The sequence below is a fragment of the Danio aesculapii genome, chromosome 2, assembly GCF_903798145.1.
Source record: "Danio aesculapii chromosome 2, fDanAes4.1, whole genome shotgun sequence".
Lineage (NCBI taxonomy): Eukaryota > Metazoa > Chordata > Actinopteri > Cypriniformes > Danionidae > Danio > Danio aesculapii.
In genome coordinates this window covers 42662952-42682269 of record NC_079436.1, presented here as the reverse complement: position 1 = coordinate 42682269, position 19318 = coordinate 42662952, and the positions used below count along the sequence as shown (strand labels likewise).

Genomic DNA, 19318 nt, shown 5'->3' with positions numbered 1-19318 from the left:
ATAAATAAAAGCTAAGATTTATATTTTTTTCCACAATAATGCCTCTTGTACATCATCTTATTGACTTTTGGGAGAAGACTGTGTCCATTCCGGTTAAAAAAAAACAACATCTTGTTGGTTGAATAAAAGTAATGACTAATTTCGGGCTTGACTGTATATGTAAACATATTTTAGTGCATTTTTGTATTTTATTTTGTTTATATATTTATTCAATTCAATTAATCTTATTTCTATAGCGCTTTTACAATGTAGATTGTGTCAAAACAGCCTAACATAGAAGATTATAGAAAATTGTATCAGTCTCAGTCCAGTTTTCAGTGTTGAAGTACAGTTTAGTTCAGTTCAGTGTGGTTTAAATTTCACTGCTGGAAGTCCAAACACTGTAGAGCAAATCCATTGATGCACAGCTCCACAAGTCCCGAAGCTGCGAGAAACAAACTTCAACAATTGACAAAAGTGAAAGAAAAAGAGAGAACCTCGAGAGGAGCCAGGCTCTTTTGGGCATGACCATTTCTCCTATGGCCACGTCTCCGCTGGACGTCCATCGTGGAGAAGCTGCAGGAGGAGAGGTCACCAGCTGGTGTACAGGCTGGCCGTTCAGGATCAATGAGAAGACTCATCTGTCACTGGGGTCTTACAGGAATCAGTCCCATGCTCTCCACTCCTTAATGACCACCACAGCAGCTGCTCAGGATACGGCCTGGTCCAGGATAATGGAAACCTCGGGAATAATAAAAACAGACTAACATAAGCGCAGATGCTGTTCAAATTATACTGTTTTTTGGGAAGTGTTCCTGGCTTCGGTTGCCCTAAATAATGCAGACTAACAATCCTTTAGAGGATTTGGATTTCAAAAGCATTTGTGTTTAATGTGTATGCTAATGCAAAGAGATGCATCTTTAATTTAGTTTTAAACTGGTATATATGTACAGATATGTATTTTATGCACAGTATGTGTGTGTATTTATACATATTCAATTCATCTTAATTTGTATAGCGCTTTTACAATGTAGATTGTGTCAAAGCAGCTTCACATAGAAGAGGATAGTGAATTGAAACAGTGTCAGTTCAGTTTTTAGAGTTTAAGTTTAGTTCAGTTGAGTTCAGTGTGGTTTAATATTTACTGCTGAGAATCCAAAAACTGAAGAGTAATCCATCGATGCGCAGCTCTACAAGACAAGAGGTTTATTATGTACATATATACATAAATACACACAGTACACTTGTATATTTTATGTAAATACAAACTTATATCTTGGATGTGATTAATCGCAATTAATGGTTTGACAGCACTCATAATAATGTAATATTTTACATAAATGTGTGATAATTTGTGATAATATTGCACAACTGTCCATATGTGCAGGATGTTATGGACTTATGTTTGTGGGGATTAGTTTGCTTTGCTTTAAGTGAGTAAACCCATTGCTTTTAAAGGGATTAGTTGACTTAACTCAAAAAGTGAGATAACCCATTGCCTTTAAACGATAAAGTAAATGAATTACTGTATGTGCAAAATTATATAAATTAAGTTAACCATTCCAAGTTACAATGGGTTACTCACTTTTTAAAGTAAATTCAACTTCTTGCTTTTAAGACAACAATTTAAGTAAAGTAACTGATTGTTTTTAGAGTGTATATGGGGTTTGAAGGTTGCAATATGTTTTTGCTAAAAAAAACTGCATAATATTTGTTATATTTTCATATTTCCAGGACGTCTGGAAAATGTTCCAAATCCCTCGCTCGTTCTGTTTACCTTTCAGCTGTATAATTCTGCATTCTGTCATACAGCAGCTGAAAAACGGATGTAGTTAATTTGTATCTCTGTGCAGCTCCACCTGCAGTTTAGCGTGTTAAATGCTTAAGTGAGTAAAGTGTGTTTTCCTTCTCTCTTTCTCTCTGTCTTCAGCTGCTAGCTCAGGTGCTGCTGTTCTTATGTATAAACACTGCAGGGATGTTTATCAGCTACCTGTCAGACCGTGCGCAGCGCCAGGCCTTTCTGGAGACACGCAGGTGCATCGAGGCTCGGCTCCGCCTGGAGACGGAGAACCAGCGGCAGGTGAGTCTTTTCCCCCACACACTCACCATGACTCATGTAAACCTGTTTGTAGCCAGAGGTTTCCAGGAAGTGTGTGTTTACTGTATGAGGGATAAACAAAGACATTTTTTTAACAAATTGTGCAAAAGCATATTTTTTTCTGGAGCATACATTGTAGTTTCAACCTCACGTGCGCTGTGTATACAACGTCTAGAAGTCATGTAAAACAATTAATTGCAAACTGAAATAAATGTAACATGATTATATGGTTTGGAATTGGATATTTTATGAGATTATTTATGTTTTTTTGCAATTATTTTGTCTTTAAATTAAACATTTTGCAGGATCGTGAAAATTTGCGACTTGATTTTGCGTTGGTTTTACATCTCACACCGATTCGTAATGTATGAATTCGTTTGAATTTATACAATCTCATTTGTGCATTTTAGTACGAGTTGTTCATCCCGCAATGATGGTTGGGTTTAGTGGTGGAGTTTGGTGTCACGCCTTCTTAAATCAAAAACATACATATTCGTACAACTGAAACCATACGAATTATCCACTAAACTGACAAAATAGTTACATTTATTGCACAAATGTTCTGCTTAAACTATTTTCAACAGAAAAACACAAACAAAATATATATATTTTTTATAAATGAAGTTTTAGTCATTATATTAGCCCATTATTTTAACTCTGGAATTTTGGGAGTTTTCCAGTGTTTTAAGATGACTCTAGCTGTCGCTGAAATCCCCACCATGATGACTGTGAACTTTCCTTTTGTAATATTTGGCATCTGTTCCCTAACTCCCAGTAAGCATAACCTTGGTGACAGTGGTATTAATGTTCCAAGCCATTTACTCAAAATATTTAGGGTTTGGCGTCAAAAAGGCTGAACTAGTAAACAGTTTCAAATACAATGAATAAATGTGCCTCTCTCTTTTTGACATTTCCAACAAACATTATTAATTGCCAAACCCATTCTATTGAGTCGGACAGGTGTGAAGGAAAACCTGTGTACAATTTTATGCTGAGTAAATTGTCCTCTCGCTTGTCTTACGTGTTTACCAGTGTTTGACAAAATACTTTTCCATTCCTCATCCCCTATTGCATTCTAGATGTCCTTTTCCCAAATTGTCTTTAAGTGTATGCAGTCATTTCTGAGCACATGGTTGGTCATCCTGTAGAAAACAGGCCTTTTGTTGTAGATGAGGCAGTGTAAAAAAGTCTAGGATATGGTTTCCACTTGTGTTGGATTTTTGTGGAGACACAGTTTCGTATTTGAAGGTATTTCAAAAAATTTTCCTTTCCTTTTAAATTGTAGTTTGTCACAAGATTGCTGTAGGACATAAATACACCCTGTTCAAATAGGTCTGTCACCATACACAAGCCATTCATTTACCATTTATTCCAATATACAGATGACTTCCCAATACGGTCTTGTGATTTTTTTTTGCGATAAAAATGACTGATTTTGTGGTGGTAATTCCCAAAAATTTGCAATTGACAATTGCAGGATCGCGAAAATTTGTGACTGTTGACTTTGCGTTGGTTTCAGCAATCGCGGAATTGCGAAAAACTAGGGAGTCTGCACAACTCAGCACTGTGCTGGGAAACACTATATTCTTTTGATCAATTTAATATTTCTAAAAAAAAATCTAAATTGGTGTAGAAAAATGTTCTGTGAAGCTACCAGTAATTTGCTTGTAAATTGCTTTCAATTTGTACATCTTGTAAACAATTACAAACAGCAAACAAGATGTTGAAATAAAAGTGAAATATTAAAGGTATAAAAATCATTTTAATTTGTTAACGATGTCAGTGCCACTGATGTAGTGGTTAGTGTGTCGACACATGGCACCCCGTTGTGTTCATGGTGACCCGAGTTCAATTCTTGTCTTGAGGTCTAATGCGGATCTTTCCCCTCTCTCTGCTCCCCATGCTTTCCTGTCTATACTCGCAACTGTCCTGTTTATTAAAGGTGAAAAACCCCAAAAATACGTATAAAAACAACAACAATATATTAAATCTGAGTGATATAACATGATCCTTAAACATGCATTAAATACTTATATTAAGCAGTTCACAAGCGTTTGTTAACTCATTATAAATGCACATGTCGTTACCTTATTAAAAACATAAGCGAATAGGCAAATTTCATAATATACACGCTAAACTAATAAAAGTGAAGAGATGAGCTCAGTTGTCCTACATGGATGCCTGCTTCACAGAACTGCTTAAGCTGCGGTCACACTAGATTTTGAGCATACAAAATTCTATTGTATGGCGCTGTGAAAAGTGGTGGGATTAAACATTATTAGACATTAAAAAACTAAATAGGCTCATTCTGTAAATGTAGCTCTATATGCATTTCTGGAGATCACAAATTATAAAGTATGATGCAGTTCCTTTTCACTCTTATCAGCTGACCGCTTACTTCCGAATGGACAGCTTTCCCGCTGTTACCAGTTTGTCCAGTAGCTCGCCATGTACATCAGCGGACTTGAGAGGCAGAGAGGAGTTGATCACGATGACGGAGTTCGAGTCTGGCAAAGAACGCTTCCAGAAAGCGATTAAGACAAAAACAGAACCAAAAAATTAAATAAACAAGTGAATAACAGGGTGAGAATGTGGTAAAATCTGAAAATATGGTAAAAATCAGGAGAGGGCTTTTCTTTTTCTGGATTGCTTTTGAAAACACTGTGGTTGGGTTTAGGGAAGTGGGTGGGCGGATCAGTCAGTGCTTTTGAAAACACTGGTTGGGTTTAGGGAAGGAGGAGGGTGGGTCAGTCGATCAGTCTGTCAGTTATTCTGTCAGTCAGGCAGTCAGTCGACAGCGGCCTCTGGTGGATTTACGCGAGAACAGGAGGCGCTAATGACACTCGCAAGCGAAATTTGAGATCTGAAAAAGCATACAACGCAGCCTCGGTTGGATTTGAGAAAACAAAAACTGCAAAAAAATTTACCTCCTGGGACATATTTGGCACTCTCCAGAAATGTATATGGTGGTACGTTTTCAGAATGAGCCTGGGTTGTTAAAAAAGCAAGCTGTTACTCCATATTTTAAATTTCTGTACAGAGAGGTCATGTTTTGATCTTTATTGGTCTCACTCAATCACGTGATTCAATTTCGCAGGTCAGAGTTCACCAAGCTTGAACATTGCTACGCAGCGAACTACGAAACTTGTTACACAAGCTTGTGTTTCCGGTCTGCCGCATTTATCTGCGTATGAATGGAAGTCTATGGGGCGAAAAGTGCATTGTGACCGCAGCATTACTCTTCCTTATAACATGTTTTCAAAATAGGAATCCCACATACATTGTAAACATAAGCTTAGATAAACTAAAAATAAGCGAGAATTGATCATTGTTGTAATGTCATGAGGTAAAGCTGTGTCCAATTAAACGCAGCCTGAGGCGTGCATATTAATGATCCCATGTGGATCATCAGAGTTGTGGTGTTTTGTTCAGATTGGCCTTTATTACTGGGATTTTGCATTTAGAGGATTTACATGAAAACCAGAATACAATGGTGTTTTAGGCTCACAGTATTTCCATGTGCTGAACTCTTATTATTCAGCTATGTCTTGGTATATCTAGATTTACGTTCTATGCACCTTTAACATAGATTGAAATAGTATTTTTTGTAAGCTAAACCATATTACAAATAATCTGTTTTGTTTACACCAATAAGTAATTTCTTGTCAATGTAGGTGTTTTTAAATACTGACCTCAAACTTTTACATTGGTACTTTACATACACGTGAACACCCACTCACACACACACACATATATATAAAGTTTCTATATCGCACTGCTTCTTCAGCAATGGGCCGCAGTGGGTGAGAGTAATTGATTTAAAGATGAGAAGAGGGTCTCGTGGGGACAGAAGGCTAGTGTAGAAAGGTTTCCAGACTCCTTAGGGAATCTCTCTCTCTCCGTCTCCTCCCCCATCTCTTTCTCTAAGAGCTCTCCGGCTGTTTGCTCAAGTGGGTTTTATTTGCCAGTCAAGTGGAGCCCATGCTGGTACCACAGAGAGTGTGTGTGTGTGTGTGCACATACTTGCATTTCCTCTTCTTTTGTATGTCCATCTATCCAAAATTTCCCTTGCTTTCAGCCCGGCCAGCGGTAAACACAAACCTCTGGCTTGTTGAATCCAGATTTGCAGCGCAAGCTCTTTCTCCACAGCATGATAATGGAGAATTAATGCTGATGTGTGTCTTTTTTTTAGATTTGAAAATACTTTTTCTGCCTCAGCTAATATGGAGAGGTGGATGTAAGTTAAAACGGTGTAAACACTTTGATTCTTGTTTAAGAATCTGGATATATACAGCATTATTGGTTCAATCTGTGGCTTGGGTTTGACCAACCAAAGAAAAAGTGCATTGGAAATGTTTGGAAAAGTTAGGTGAATGATGCAGAAATGACACATTTCAGCTTTAACAAAGCATGGATGGAATAAACAATCTCATATTGAGATTTGTGTCCAATTGAAGCTGTCTGACCACTCCCAATGGCTTACTCTTGCTTTTACACCATTTTATAGCCCGATTTCCATGCCTCCCTTTTCTTAGTTTTTGAAAAATCACCCCATCTCCCCCTTCTTCCCTTCTTCACCTGGGGAACTCTCAATACCTACCTGATCACAGACCCCATTCTATACTAACTAACCAGGAGGGAGCCCCGGGCTCAAGAATGGACAGCATGCCAAACCTGCAATCAGTATCAAGCATTAGCTTAGCGTGAACTCTTGAAAAATGCATACGCTGCCATTAAACAGCAATGTTTAATAATATGATTTCCCGTCACATGATTTTAAAATGCATTTTTAGTATATTCTACTGTATGTAATCTGTTTTGTGGTGAGTGAGATTTGTAAAATTCCTTTAAAAGATGTATGCATTCATTTGATTGCAGCATTTTTTGGTCATACTGTATAGACTAGTACTAATGGCAAATGTTCAACGTTGGACTAGGTTCTAAATTTCTTTCAAAATACTTTGGACATTTTGTTAGAAAAGATCTATGCATCCATATATAGCCCTGTGTTTTGGACGCTCTGGGAAATTTGATTGACTGGTGAACCATTAAGGGAAGTTTCACTGGATACAAATCACTTCAAGACATTTTTGCTCTCAAAGAAAGCCGTCTCATATTAATTTGTGGGGGTAAATAATAATGCTAAAACTATTATATTTTAATTCATAATGAATTTCAGCAATTGAAAAAAAGTGTTGTGCTCCTTTTATTAGGTTTAATTATTCTTAATTAATGTAAGCAATTAAAGCATTACAAAAGCATTTAAGGGGATGAAGAAAAGAGCTAATTCTAGTTGTTATTAGCATTTTAATCTATGCAAATGTATGCTCTTATTTGTTAGGCCAATATTTATAGTACAAAAAATGTTTCCAATTTCCCATAATTGGTGATTCATTGGTATTTTTATGTTTTAATACACTTTCACTTTTACACATCTGCATTTCAACAACTTTTGATGTTTAACATTGACTTTCAGTGACATTTTTAGCAGACTGAAACTATATATTGTTGGGCTGGTCATGCAAAATACTGAGATATGAGCCAGTACCATTTCTGCTATTTTGCCAATTTATTTCTTTATAAAATATTATTTCTTATACAATCCACTGCTTCAGACTACAAGAAAAATGTCAATAAAAGTCACCTTCTTGAACTTTTTTTTTTAACAAAATCATTCAAAAATGACACCCACTAAACAATCTGTAGTATAGCATCATACGGATATTAATAATGGCAAAATGAGATTTGTAAGATAAAATACTTGTCAGTTAAATGTTTAGCTAGTTTCATCTTACCTCACACTCTTTAACTCTGAAAATGAAAGCACTGCTGTCTTAAACTCTGTGAACATCAAAGCACCGCTTTCATTGATTTCATTGGCCCACTTATCTATTTAGACATTGGTGAGTACTGTTCGACCAATGAGACACCAGCCCTAATCTTTATAATATTTGCCCATTTAATCCCCCTTAAATTCCACACAAACCAGAAGCTACGACTGTTTGTTTTTGTTTTTTCCATATTGTGACGCTGTTTCTAGAGAAACAGAATACTTAATGAGAAAATGTAAAGTAGGCATTTTATTTAGAAAGATCAAGAAAAGTTATTACAATCTAAAGCCCCAGTTAGATCACATGATTTTTATTGTCGGTTACGAAAGTCACTATGTCAGATTATGCGATTTTATTTTGTTTTAATTTTTTTATTATTTTTAATTTATTTTTTAATTTATTTATTTTTTTTTATTTTATTGATAAAATATTGACTTGTTGAGAGTAACAAATTTGCCAGACTACACGTTCCTTCAAGATCATTCATCCTGTGACTTCGAGTGTTATTTCCAAAAGCAAGTCACAAGTGTTGCTATAACAATTCTTTGAAATCTAAACGTATATTTTCCTACCATGGGTTCGCTTGAACTTGCCACGAGTGTGACGGAGAATATGAAAGCACATAAGCAGCAGCAAGGGAAAATCAGATGCTCAAGACAAAATCTTTAAAATAATGACATATTGAAAAATTTGCAAATAAATACATGTAACTGAGATTTGTGGTACAATCACAGTGAAGCATTCATTAAATCCTTATTTTCCTCAGAGCTAAACAAATAATCCACCCATATAGTTCAGTAGTGGAGGGCAAACAAAGTACTGTTCGAATATAAAATATAATTTTTCGTATAATATATTTCGTTTGCTATAATTTTTTAATTTAATTTTAATGTATCTTTTGTTGGTCAGTTTTCTATAAACAAGATTAACGAATAACATTTGAGGTGATGCGCTTCAAAACAAGGCCGCTATATGTGCCAAAACATGAATTGCCATGAGATTGTGTTGCTTTGTTAAATGAAAAAATAATCTAGCCCAAATAAAATTAAAGTGAAATATTCACAGTTTCCGATAAGCCTATATTAATCTGTTTACACTATTAATGACAAATTTGAAAAAGCAGGACAGGCTTTTGCAATGTATTCGCATCACTGAACATGTTCCTAGATTACCTCGAAAGAACAAACTCTGTTGGAATGATGAGAGAACTCAGAAACTCGTTGTGAGAATGAAGATGTCTGCATATATGTGCCAGTTTGTCAGATAAAATTGCTTAAAATACCTTAATATTTTAGAAAACATAGTTAAAGTTTGCATAAACAATGATTGATCTCATTCACCCGTGACCCACCCATAAGTTAATATGCAGCCTATTTTTTTAAACCTAACCAGCTTATTAACAGAAGCACCCACTAATATAACCGAGAAATGATGTGCTCCTATTGCACAGTGTGGCCCACGTGACGGAACTCGACATGAAGTTAAATTAAACATGCTAGACTTTCTGCGATGGTGTCGTAAGGCATTGCAGGCATGGTATCGGTTGTCATGAACTATGCCACATTACACAAGAAGAAACGATTGAATCTTGTGTCACAATGCCCATTTTTTGTTTACGAATCCCCACGACACCCTACATCAAGAAATTGTGCCGAAATCCGTGATCTGATTGGGGTTAAAGGACAACTTCTCCTCACCATTTCTGTTTGTAGTCATAGTGCCGTCAAAACTGACAGTTGGAGGGGCGTGTCTAACATACTTAGCCACGCCCGTCCAACAGACAGAGAGAATTTGAGAATTTAACTGAAAACTGATTTCAATTTTACATTACAAGGGCCAACAATTTTTTTTTCTTAATGTCATGTACAGATGAATTGTTCGCTACAAAACTAGCAATATGAGCTAACAAAATCAATATGGTTAGTTCTGATTTCATATGTACTTTATTGGTGGTTACAGCCCTGGTTTGTAAAGTAGTTTAGAAGTAAGACTAGTGAACCAGTTAAACTAGTTAAAATTGGTTAAACTTTGAATAGAACTGACCATACAATACGATTAAGTTTGTGTGCAATAAGTGTGCATTGAGAGACTGAATGACTTAAGTCCATGTTTAATGAAGCACTTCACCCATACTGCTCTTGTGTTAGGAGCGTCTGGTGTTGTCGGTGCTGCCGCGCTTTGTTGTGCTGGAGATGATTAACGACATGGCCAACGTGGAGGATGAGACCCTACAGCACCAGTTTCACCGGATCTACATCCACCGCTATGAGAACGTGAGGTAATTTCTGTCTTTGTGCTACGGTCTTGACTAGAACAGAAGAGATTGAAGCGCGAATGAATCAGTCATCCGCCATTACGGCTCAGTCGCCCACCATTACGGCTCAGTCATCCACTGTTATGGCTCAGTCATCCTTGATTATGGCTGAGTCACTATCTTTTATAACCCAAACCTGTAGACCACTTTCGGTCCCTGTAAAAGCAACAAACAAGCTCTTACTATCCCCCAAAATAGCATTCTGTGGCCATTTGTGTCCAATTGAAGCTATCTGACCGCTCCCAATGGCTTGCTCTTGGTTTTACACCATCCTTTTAATTTGCGGATTACACAATGTGTATGTAACATGAATGGATTCAGAATGATCTCAGACAAAATGTTCATTAACATGATTTCCCTTCACATAGTAATGATTTAAGAATGCATCTTTAGCATATTCTACTCTATGTAATCTGTCTTGTGGTCAGTGAGATTTGTAAAATATTTTAAATGAAGTATGCATTCATTTGATTACAAATTCAGTAGTATTGTGAAATATTATTACAGTTATTATTAATATATTTATTACTCCAGTCTTTGATGTCACTTGATAATTAAGAAATCATTCCAATATACTGATCTGAGCAGTCAAAAGAACATTACAAATGTATAATTAACATTATAAGTGACTTCTTATTAAAAGCGTGTCCTTGTTGGCAAATTCTTATTTAACCCAAAATGTTAAATGGTACATTAAAGAGTACCTATTATGCAAAAATCACTTTTATAAATGGTTCAAACACAATTGTGTGGCAACAGTCTGTGAATATAACCACCTAATAATGGTAAAAAAATTATAAATTAAATATTTTATAATCACACTTGAAAAAAACATTCTACAGAAACACTTTGATTGACATTCTCCCTTTGTACGTGTCATCAAAGGGGAAAACCCCGCCCATTGGTGGCAATCTCTCCCTCATTAGCATAGGACATTAGTGTTGTTTTTGAATCTGCCACTATTCTGACACAAAGGCATTTGTAGCTCCGCCCTCTTTTGAAATGAGCACAATCTCATTTGAATTTAAAGCGACAGTCACCAAAATGGCACAATTTGGATCAAAGCCTAAAACGGGCAGGTTCAAAGAGTTCTAAAACATTATCTGTGGAGTATTTTGAGCTGAAACTTCTTACACACACAAAAGTAGCATAATAGGTCCCCTTTAAGTTACAAAGGTCTAAAAACTGTTGTTGGTGCAGCACCACTTTTGAAAAATGTACACCCATGTTTATTTGATTTGTTCAGTTAATTTTATTTATTCATTTAGGGTGCATATTGGTGCTTATTAGCACTTAAAAGTACATATTAATATCTTTTCAAATAGCACTACTAAGAATGACAACTTTTATACATTTTTTCTCTGAGTAATGGTGCACTCACACTATGCTATCCGAATCGTGCCCAGGCACGTTTCCAGGTTTGTTTGACAGGTGTGAGTGCTCCGAATCAAGCCCAGGTCCAGTTCAGTTGGCCGGCCCTGGAAGAGGTGTGCCAGAGCACAGTTCCATTGGGCTTTGGGGCGGTACAATTGTAGAATGATTGGCAAAGCACACCTGAGCCCGAAACTGAAGACGCAATGTCACTTTTAAGGGACTGTTTCATATGGATCTAATAATAATTCTTACTTATCAATGAACGCAAACTTTCATCAATTATTTAAGACACAAACCCCTCACTGCACGTCAGCTGCACCTTCAGCAAACCTCCTAATACATGCAGCACGAGGACTTTTATGATTATTTATGAGCGTCAAAAGCATTTGCAAAATATTTGACTGCATGTCACTGCATCCCAAACGACTAAAACTATATAACTTAAGAAATCTCCACTGTGCTAAGCGAAAGCACTTCTCTTCATGTTAAACTGAACAGTCGCATCATTGATGACGTAAGCGTGCTCAGGTTCAGAAGGTAATGATGCATTGTGATTGTGAGCCATCAGGGAAGAGGGGATGGGGGACAACTGCGCTGCGGCACAGTTCAAGGCAACCGTGCCTGGTGAAATTACGCCCTAACTGTAGATTTCACAGCGTGTGTATATAAATTTACACTTACATTTGGCTTGTATATTTATACAATCTTGCCTCTTTTTCTCATTAATTAATTTTTTTCTTCTCATTTCTTTTGTACAGTATTCTCTTTGCTGACGTGAAGGGCTTCACCAATCTTTCCACCACACTCTCCGCTCAGGAACTTGTTCGAATGCTCAACGAACTCTTTGCACGCTTCGACCGACTGGCACATGTGAGTAAACCTACTATGACACACTTTCACCACAATGCATATGAGTGTAAATTAAATCACAGTGTCTTTCGAGGTAAAAAACTTATAATAGTATTTTATTATGTTTGCCTAATATTCAAGTGTTGGCATGACATGCTGATGGGTGTAAGACGATTACATTTAAATCTGACATTAAATCTGTTTGTACTGGAGAGTAAAATGTAGTACAGTGTTTGTAGTAAGTCAAGAATTATTCTATAGGAGTGTTTGCAGTGCACATTTAATCCACAGTTCCTATTAATTAAAAATTGAGTTTTTTCAGATTAATGTAGTAATATAGTGTTTCCTGTTACATTCTGTAGACTGAATTCAAATTATCTGAATGTCTCATAGACACTCATTAAGGGTTGTGTAGAATAAATGCAAATTGGATGTTAGCATCTCTTTTTTCTGGCCCTTTTTTTCTGGCCCTTACATCTTGTTCTTTATTTTTATTTTTAGGTTTGAAGAAACTCTAGTCCCTCTAGTCATAATCATTTGAATCTCTTGCCATAATTAAATTAAATATTCAAATTTCAGTTGTTGAAAATGTCAGATAAATGCACAATTTAGAGAATCACAGCAAGAAGATTATGCGAAATTAGATATTTAGCTCTGTCCACTCCTATAAAGCACAGCAAATGCCTTAATGATCTGTATTCTGTGGCTACAACCAACAACTTTAAATGAATGGTTTCATATTACTCTAACTATTTAAGTTAATTAAAACTAAACTAAAAAAGTAAATACTATAGTGTTTTTAACCACACTATAGCAAAGTATATTACTCTGTATATGTAATAGTATTTACAACACATATACTTATAACAATACTGTATATAAGCATATTGTAGTATTGAATATAGTGAATTGATAATCTGTAATAAATACTGCACTGCACTGCACTGTAAAAACCACAGGGTTCCATACAATTCATTTATGTTGTCCCAGCACAAATTAAGTTAACTTAACAAGTTTAAGTGGATAGAACATAAAACCATTAAGAAAAACAAAGCTTGTACTACATGCATGCTTTGTACTACTTTGCTAGTTTTACTAAGGTAGACTATAGTGTATTGTAGGATAATATACTCAATAGCTGTAGAAAGCTACAGTTTTGGGTATTTTTTTGTGACCCAGGACAACAAAACCAGTCATAAGTGTCTTTTTTGGGGGGGGGAAATTGAAATGTGTACATTACCCAAATGCTTAATAAATAAGCTTTCATTTAATGTGTGATTTATCAGGAAAATGATTGGCCGAGATACAACTATTGAAAATATGGAATCTGAGGGTAGGCAGGTTAGCACGGTTGCCTCACAGCAAGAAAGCCGCTGGTTTGAGTCCTGGCTGGGTCAGTTGGCATTTCTGTGTCAAGTTTGCATGTTTTTCCCATGTTGACGTGGGTTTCCTCCGGGTGCTTCGGTTTCCCCCACTCTCAAAGGCATGCACTATAGGTGAATTGGGTAAACAAAATTGCCCGTAGTGTATGTGTGAATGTGTATAGGTGTTACCCAGTACTGGGTTGCAGTTGGAAGGGCATCTGCTGGTAAAACATATGCTGGAATAGTTGGCGCTGGCAACCCCTGATAAAAAAGCGTCTAAGCCGAAAATTTATGAAAATGAAGGGTTCAAAAAATCTAAATTATAAGAAAGTCACTTTTATAGTTGTCAAATTGAATTTAGTATATTTATGGCAGTAAATTGACCAAATATCTTTATGAAACATGGATCTTTACTTAATATTCAAAATTTTTTTTGTATAAATGGAAAAAAAAAATCTATAGTTTTGACCCATACAACAAAAATCAAAATTTTCTTGCAAAATCAAATTTTGTCACATTTTACTATGTCGTGTTACCATACCAGTTACAGAATTACCACAGCAGATTAATTCAGGTACTTTACCAAAGTCACTTTAAGGCAAGTCATTTCACTCGGCAGCCATCTTTGAAATGCCTCTCGGGCCTTATTCTCGGGTATTCTGTCTGAATGCGGAAGCATCAAATTCTCCAAAACTGTTAGCCAAGCTTATGATTACATTACATATTTAGAATCACCAATGAAACCAAAATGAAACAACAACCAACTCATAAGTTTCATTTCTAAACATCCGAATCAAACAAAATCTGCATATTTTCAGGTTGCCCAAGTTAATTGAAAGGAACGAGATCATGACACTAACCTCTAACCTCTAACCTGTAAATTCTACACATTATTATCCTCTGCATAGTGCTTTGTCAGATCACGATGGTCTTCTGTAGTAATCCACAACTTGGTCTTAATAGTGAATCTCCTCCAGAAATTAAAGTGACTCTTTGTTTACAAGTTTGTGGCATTTGAGTAGTTGAGGTCATGATGTGCGTTTGGCAGGACGGACTGTACCTCGTGCTCATTTCAGAGAGATTAAAAAACCCCAAAACTTTTGTTTTCAAGTGTTATTGGTTCATTTAAAAGCACAGATTTCAAGCTATTTGGATATATTTCTTATGTCTGTAAAGCAAGTATTTCACTGTCGTAAAAATACACATCTGATCCGAGCTTTTCCCCCGGAGAAATGTTTGTCTATAGGGATTGATGATTGGCTCCCGTACTAGTAGACGTGGCTTCATTCGCCATATTTACGTTACACTTTTCCCCATTCAAAACTATGCGAGTGCCACGTCTTGTGTATTCTTTAGTCTTTGACTTTAATTTATAGTAACTACTCTAGTGTTTTTAAGCTGTACTACAGTACTGTATTTGGTCAATTATGAAAAAGTTTTTTGCATTGTCTACCACTTTAAATCAATGAAAAATTTAAACTTGGTTTCAAGAGTTCACACTTAGCTGATGATTCATCAATAGCTTGTTTGGCATGCTGTCCCGGGAGAGAGCCCCGAGCTCAAGGGATCCTCGAGCCCGGGGCTTCCTCCCGTTTGCAGAGCGAGAGGGGAGCCTGAGCTCGGTGGATCTCAGAACTCCCCGTCTGCAGTAGCTAAGGGAACACGTGAGGAAAAAAGAAGGGGCTAGACAAATGTTTCATTGTTATGCATGATGTATATTTTTTGGATGGGAGGAAACCGGAGAACCCGGGGAAAACCCACGCGGACACGGGGAGAACATACAAACTCCTCACAGAAACACCTACCGACCTGGCAGGACCAGGGTTGGCAGTGTTCTTGCTGTGGGGCTAACAGTGCTAACCACTGGGCCTCCGTGCCGCCCGATCTAAGGTTAAGGAGGAGAATGGGGAGGAAGGGGGGTTTCTTCCAAACGAAGATAAGGTGGACTGAAAACTGTGGTTATTTATAGTAGCTTATGGCTCATATGATTGGACGATACTGATTAGCTTAATACGAGACCGGCTGTGATAAATCATAAGCACGTGATCCTCTCGAAATTAGTTTATTAATAAACCTCACTTATATTGGTGCTTTACTCACATAAGTCAGCGCTGTTGGCCACAGTTGCACTGCTGCTTGGCTCGCTCAAATCAGATGCAGCATGTGCAAAACAAAGAGAAGTGTTGTGTTTGACTGCCAAGGGCACTGCCAGCGTATCTTGTCTCGGCGTTTATAGTGGCACCAGATAATCTGAGTTCAGTTTGAGCAGAGAGAAGGGTGCAATGTGTGCCGACTCACCCTCCTTCATGTCCTGCAGTGCAATGATGTGCTAAACGCCTGTTGCAGAAGTCACATAAATAAAAGCACAGTGACCGTGTCCTCACCGTTAATGACACTGATGTATGAGCGTGTGCGTCTGCGGAGAGATACAACCGTCAACTGCTAGCACAAATCTTGATAGCTGCCCTTGGAAGAAAGAACAACACGCACACACAAGATCAGATGGATTTTATATTTCGGACAAATGTGTTTTTTGTTCAGACCGCGGGAGGAAATAAATGCATTATGAAGATTATTAAACTCCATCTTCACGCAGCAACTCTCCAATAATGTTATTCATGATTCAGTGCAATGATCATTGGAGATTAACCAACCATAAAGTGGCTCACTGATGCATAATGCAGATATTCAAATGTGGCATATGCGCGCTTGTATCAGTATGTCATATTTAAATATCCTTGTGTCCTTGTGTTTGTGTGAATTCACAGTCGCACTTATTCAGGCAGGCCTGGCATTGCGTTTCATTCTGCAGCAGTGTTTATTGTGATGAGTGGTATTCATTTTCTCTCCCGATGGCAATGTTTACTCAGAGATGGCACATGTGCGTGGTTTGTGCTGTACTGGTTAACTGCGCTTGAGCTGCCATGTTGTAAATGTTGCAGATGATTTTGATTGCTTGCGTCGTGCCACATCCCGACAACTTTGAACTCTGGAGATCGGGATCTGGATGTCTTACAGGCTGAGCTGCATTATCTTTAACAAATCTGTCTCGCTCTCTTGCTGTCTGTTTCTCTTTGGTTCTCTGTTTTTCTTCTCACACTGCCTGATGGGAAATGCGCATTAACCCTCTCATTACTTGAAGTGCGATCTAAGTGTGTGAGCGTCTTGGTAATCCCCAGTAGAATATGGCTTGTTTTTTTTAAGATGTGTGCTGTGGAAAACATGTTTTTAGAGGTATACCCTGGTAATAGCTGTTTATTTACAGAAATACATTGGAGTAGCATATTATGTTATCAGTTTGTCTTTTACATAGGAAACAAATCCATAACCTTGAAGTGTCTAGCGGAAACGGAACTGCGGATACTTCAGTTTAAGAGCACACTATAAAAATGATCAGTATGTTTTATTTGTTTTTATGTTACTTTACCTAATATATATTTATATTTTATAGTCTATGCTAATGATTTAATTTTTGGAGTTGGTGGTCATATACAGTGCATCCGGACAGTAGTCATAGCGCTTCACTTTGTTTTTCCACATTTTTTTAAGTTACAGCCTGATTCCAAAATGGATTAAATTCATTTGTTTCCTCATAATTCTACACACAATACCCCATAATTACAATGAGAATAAAGATTTGTTGAAAATGTTGCAAATCTATTAAAAATAAAAAACCTGAAAAATCACATGTACATAAGTATTAATAAAAAAAAAATTGTGGAAAAAGTGAAGTGCTATGAATACTTTCCGGATGCAATGTATATATGCATGTTTCAATATTTCAGATCATCAAACAAATCTAAATAATATTCGAAGATAACACAAGTAAACATTGTGCCGTTTTCAAATTGAGGTTTTTGTTTTTAAGGGAAAACAAGATCCAAAATTACATAGCCCTGTGTGGAAAATGTTCCCTGTTAAAACATACCAAATTTTCTGCAATATAAGGTGCACCTAAGAGCCTTACATTTTCCAAAAGAGTTCCAAAATCTGTAAAAACATGGTTGTGCGACTTTGGTAAGTGCTCCATCTGATTGACTGTCGAAGCATTTCCCGCCAACACAGGGAATTGGAATTTTGTAAATCAGTTTTGGTAACAGTAAAATGTGGTGGTAGTTTATGGTATGGGGCTGTTTTGCTGCTTCGGGGCCTGGAAGACTCTGTGATTAATGGAACTATGAATTCTGCTGTGTACTAAAATATCCTGAAGGAAAATGTCTGGCCATCTGTTAGTGACTTCAAGCTGAACCAAACTTGGGTTCTGCAGCAGGACAATGATCCAAAGCACACCAGCAGGTCCACTTCTTAATCACTAAAGCAAAAACATAATGAAGACTTTGGAGTGGCCTAGTTAAAGTCCTGACCTGAATCAAATTGAGATGCCGTGGCATGACCTTAAAAAGGTGGTTCATGCTGAAAAAACCCTCCAAAATGGCTGAATTACAGCAATTCTGCAAAGATGAGTGCGCCAAAGTTTCTTTACAGCTCTGTAGTAGACTCATTGCAAGTTATCAAAAATTCTTGATTGCACTTCTTGCTTCTAAGGGTGGCCCAGTTATTAGGTTTAAGGGCAAATATTTTTCACACAGGGCCAAGTAGTTTTAGATTTAGTTTTTCCTCAATAATTAAAAAACCTTAATTTCTAAACTGCATGAGGTCTTATCTAGTTTTATCTTTAATATGTGAATAATATAGTTTGCTGATCTAAAACTTTAGAGTGTGACAAAAATAAAAGCTGTTATTTTGTAGGATTTCATTTAATGTGTTGTTTATTAGCATCACGCTATTACATTCTCATTTGAAGTATGTTTGAGTGTGTTATTACAATTCATTTTATGCTAGTCTCTATGTTTGTTTTCATTAAATTGGCCCAAAGTTTGGTATTGATTAAATAAATGGAATTCACTTAGCCTGCAGCATTTAGCCTACAGATTAGCACTAGTGCTTCAAACATGTTATCACGAGTCAGTCCGCAGCTAATCCAAGCTGTAGGTGGCGTTTTTAGTGACTGACAAATGCCTGTTACGGGCGTAACAACTTTTTGTTTCCATACAGCCATTCACTGAGCTGTGAAAAGGCATTAATACGGCAGTAGGCATGAGTAATGGATCTCAGAGAGGCCAACTGAGTGAGTGGCAGCTTTATAATTACCACCCTCTCTGAGCTCTACACAAAAACCTGGCAGCCTGAGAGATAACTAACACAGATAGCACTTGAATGGAAATTACAGGCTGATTGCAGTTATAAATGCTCAAACCCCAATTTGGCACTTACATGTGCACGTGCTGCAAGTTGCTAATTTAAAGGGATAGATCACTCAAACATTCAAATTCTGCCATCTTTTAGGGGAGAGCAAGAATGGAAGTGACGCGAGTTGAAAGTAGCAAAGTGATGCAGAGCTGACTTGCGGTGTTCCACAGTGATCGATTCTTGCACCCCAACTATAATGAGAAAGTTTGAAATTATGTATCACTGCTATGCAGATGATACACAGCTTTATATACCTATC

The 19318-nt window shown here is 37.0% G+C and overlaps 1 protein-coding gene across 2 annotated transcripts in view; it reads left to right on the top strand.

Annotated features, from left to right (window-relative positions):
• adcy8 (adenylate cyclase 8 (brain)) overlaps positions 1–19318 on the top strand; it is a 116257-nt gene that overhangs the window by 23501 nt on the left and 73438 nt on the right. For both annotated transcript variants that reach the window (XM_056479906.1, XM_056479914.1), the window contains exons 2-4: positions 1910–2059; positions 10056–10186; positions 12355–12466. In XM_056479906.1, the coding sequence (XP_056335881.1) occupies positions 1910–2059; positions 10056–10186; positions 12355–12466 (393 nt within the window). The remainder of the gene's footprint in view (positions 1–1909; positions 2060–10055; positions 10187–12354; positions 12467–19318) is intronic.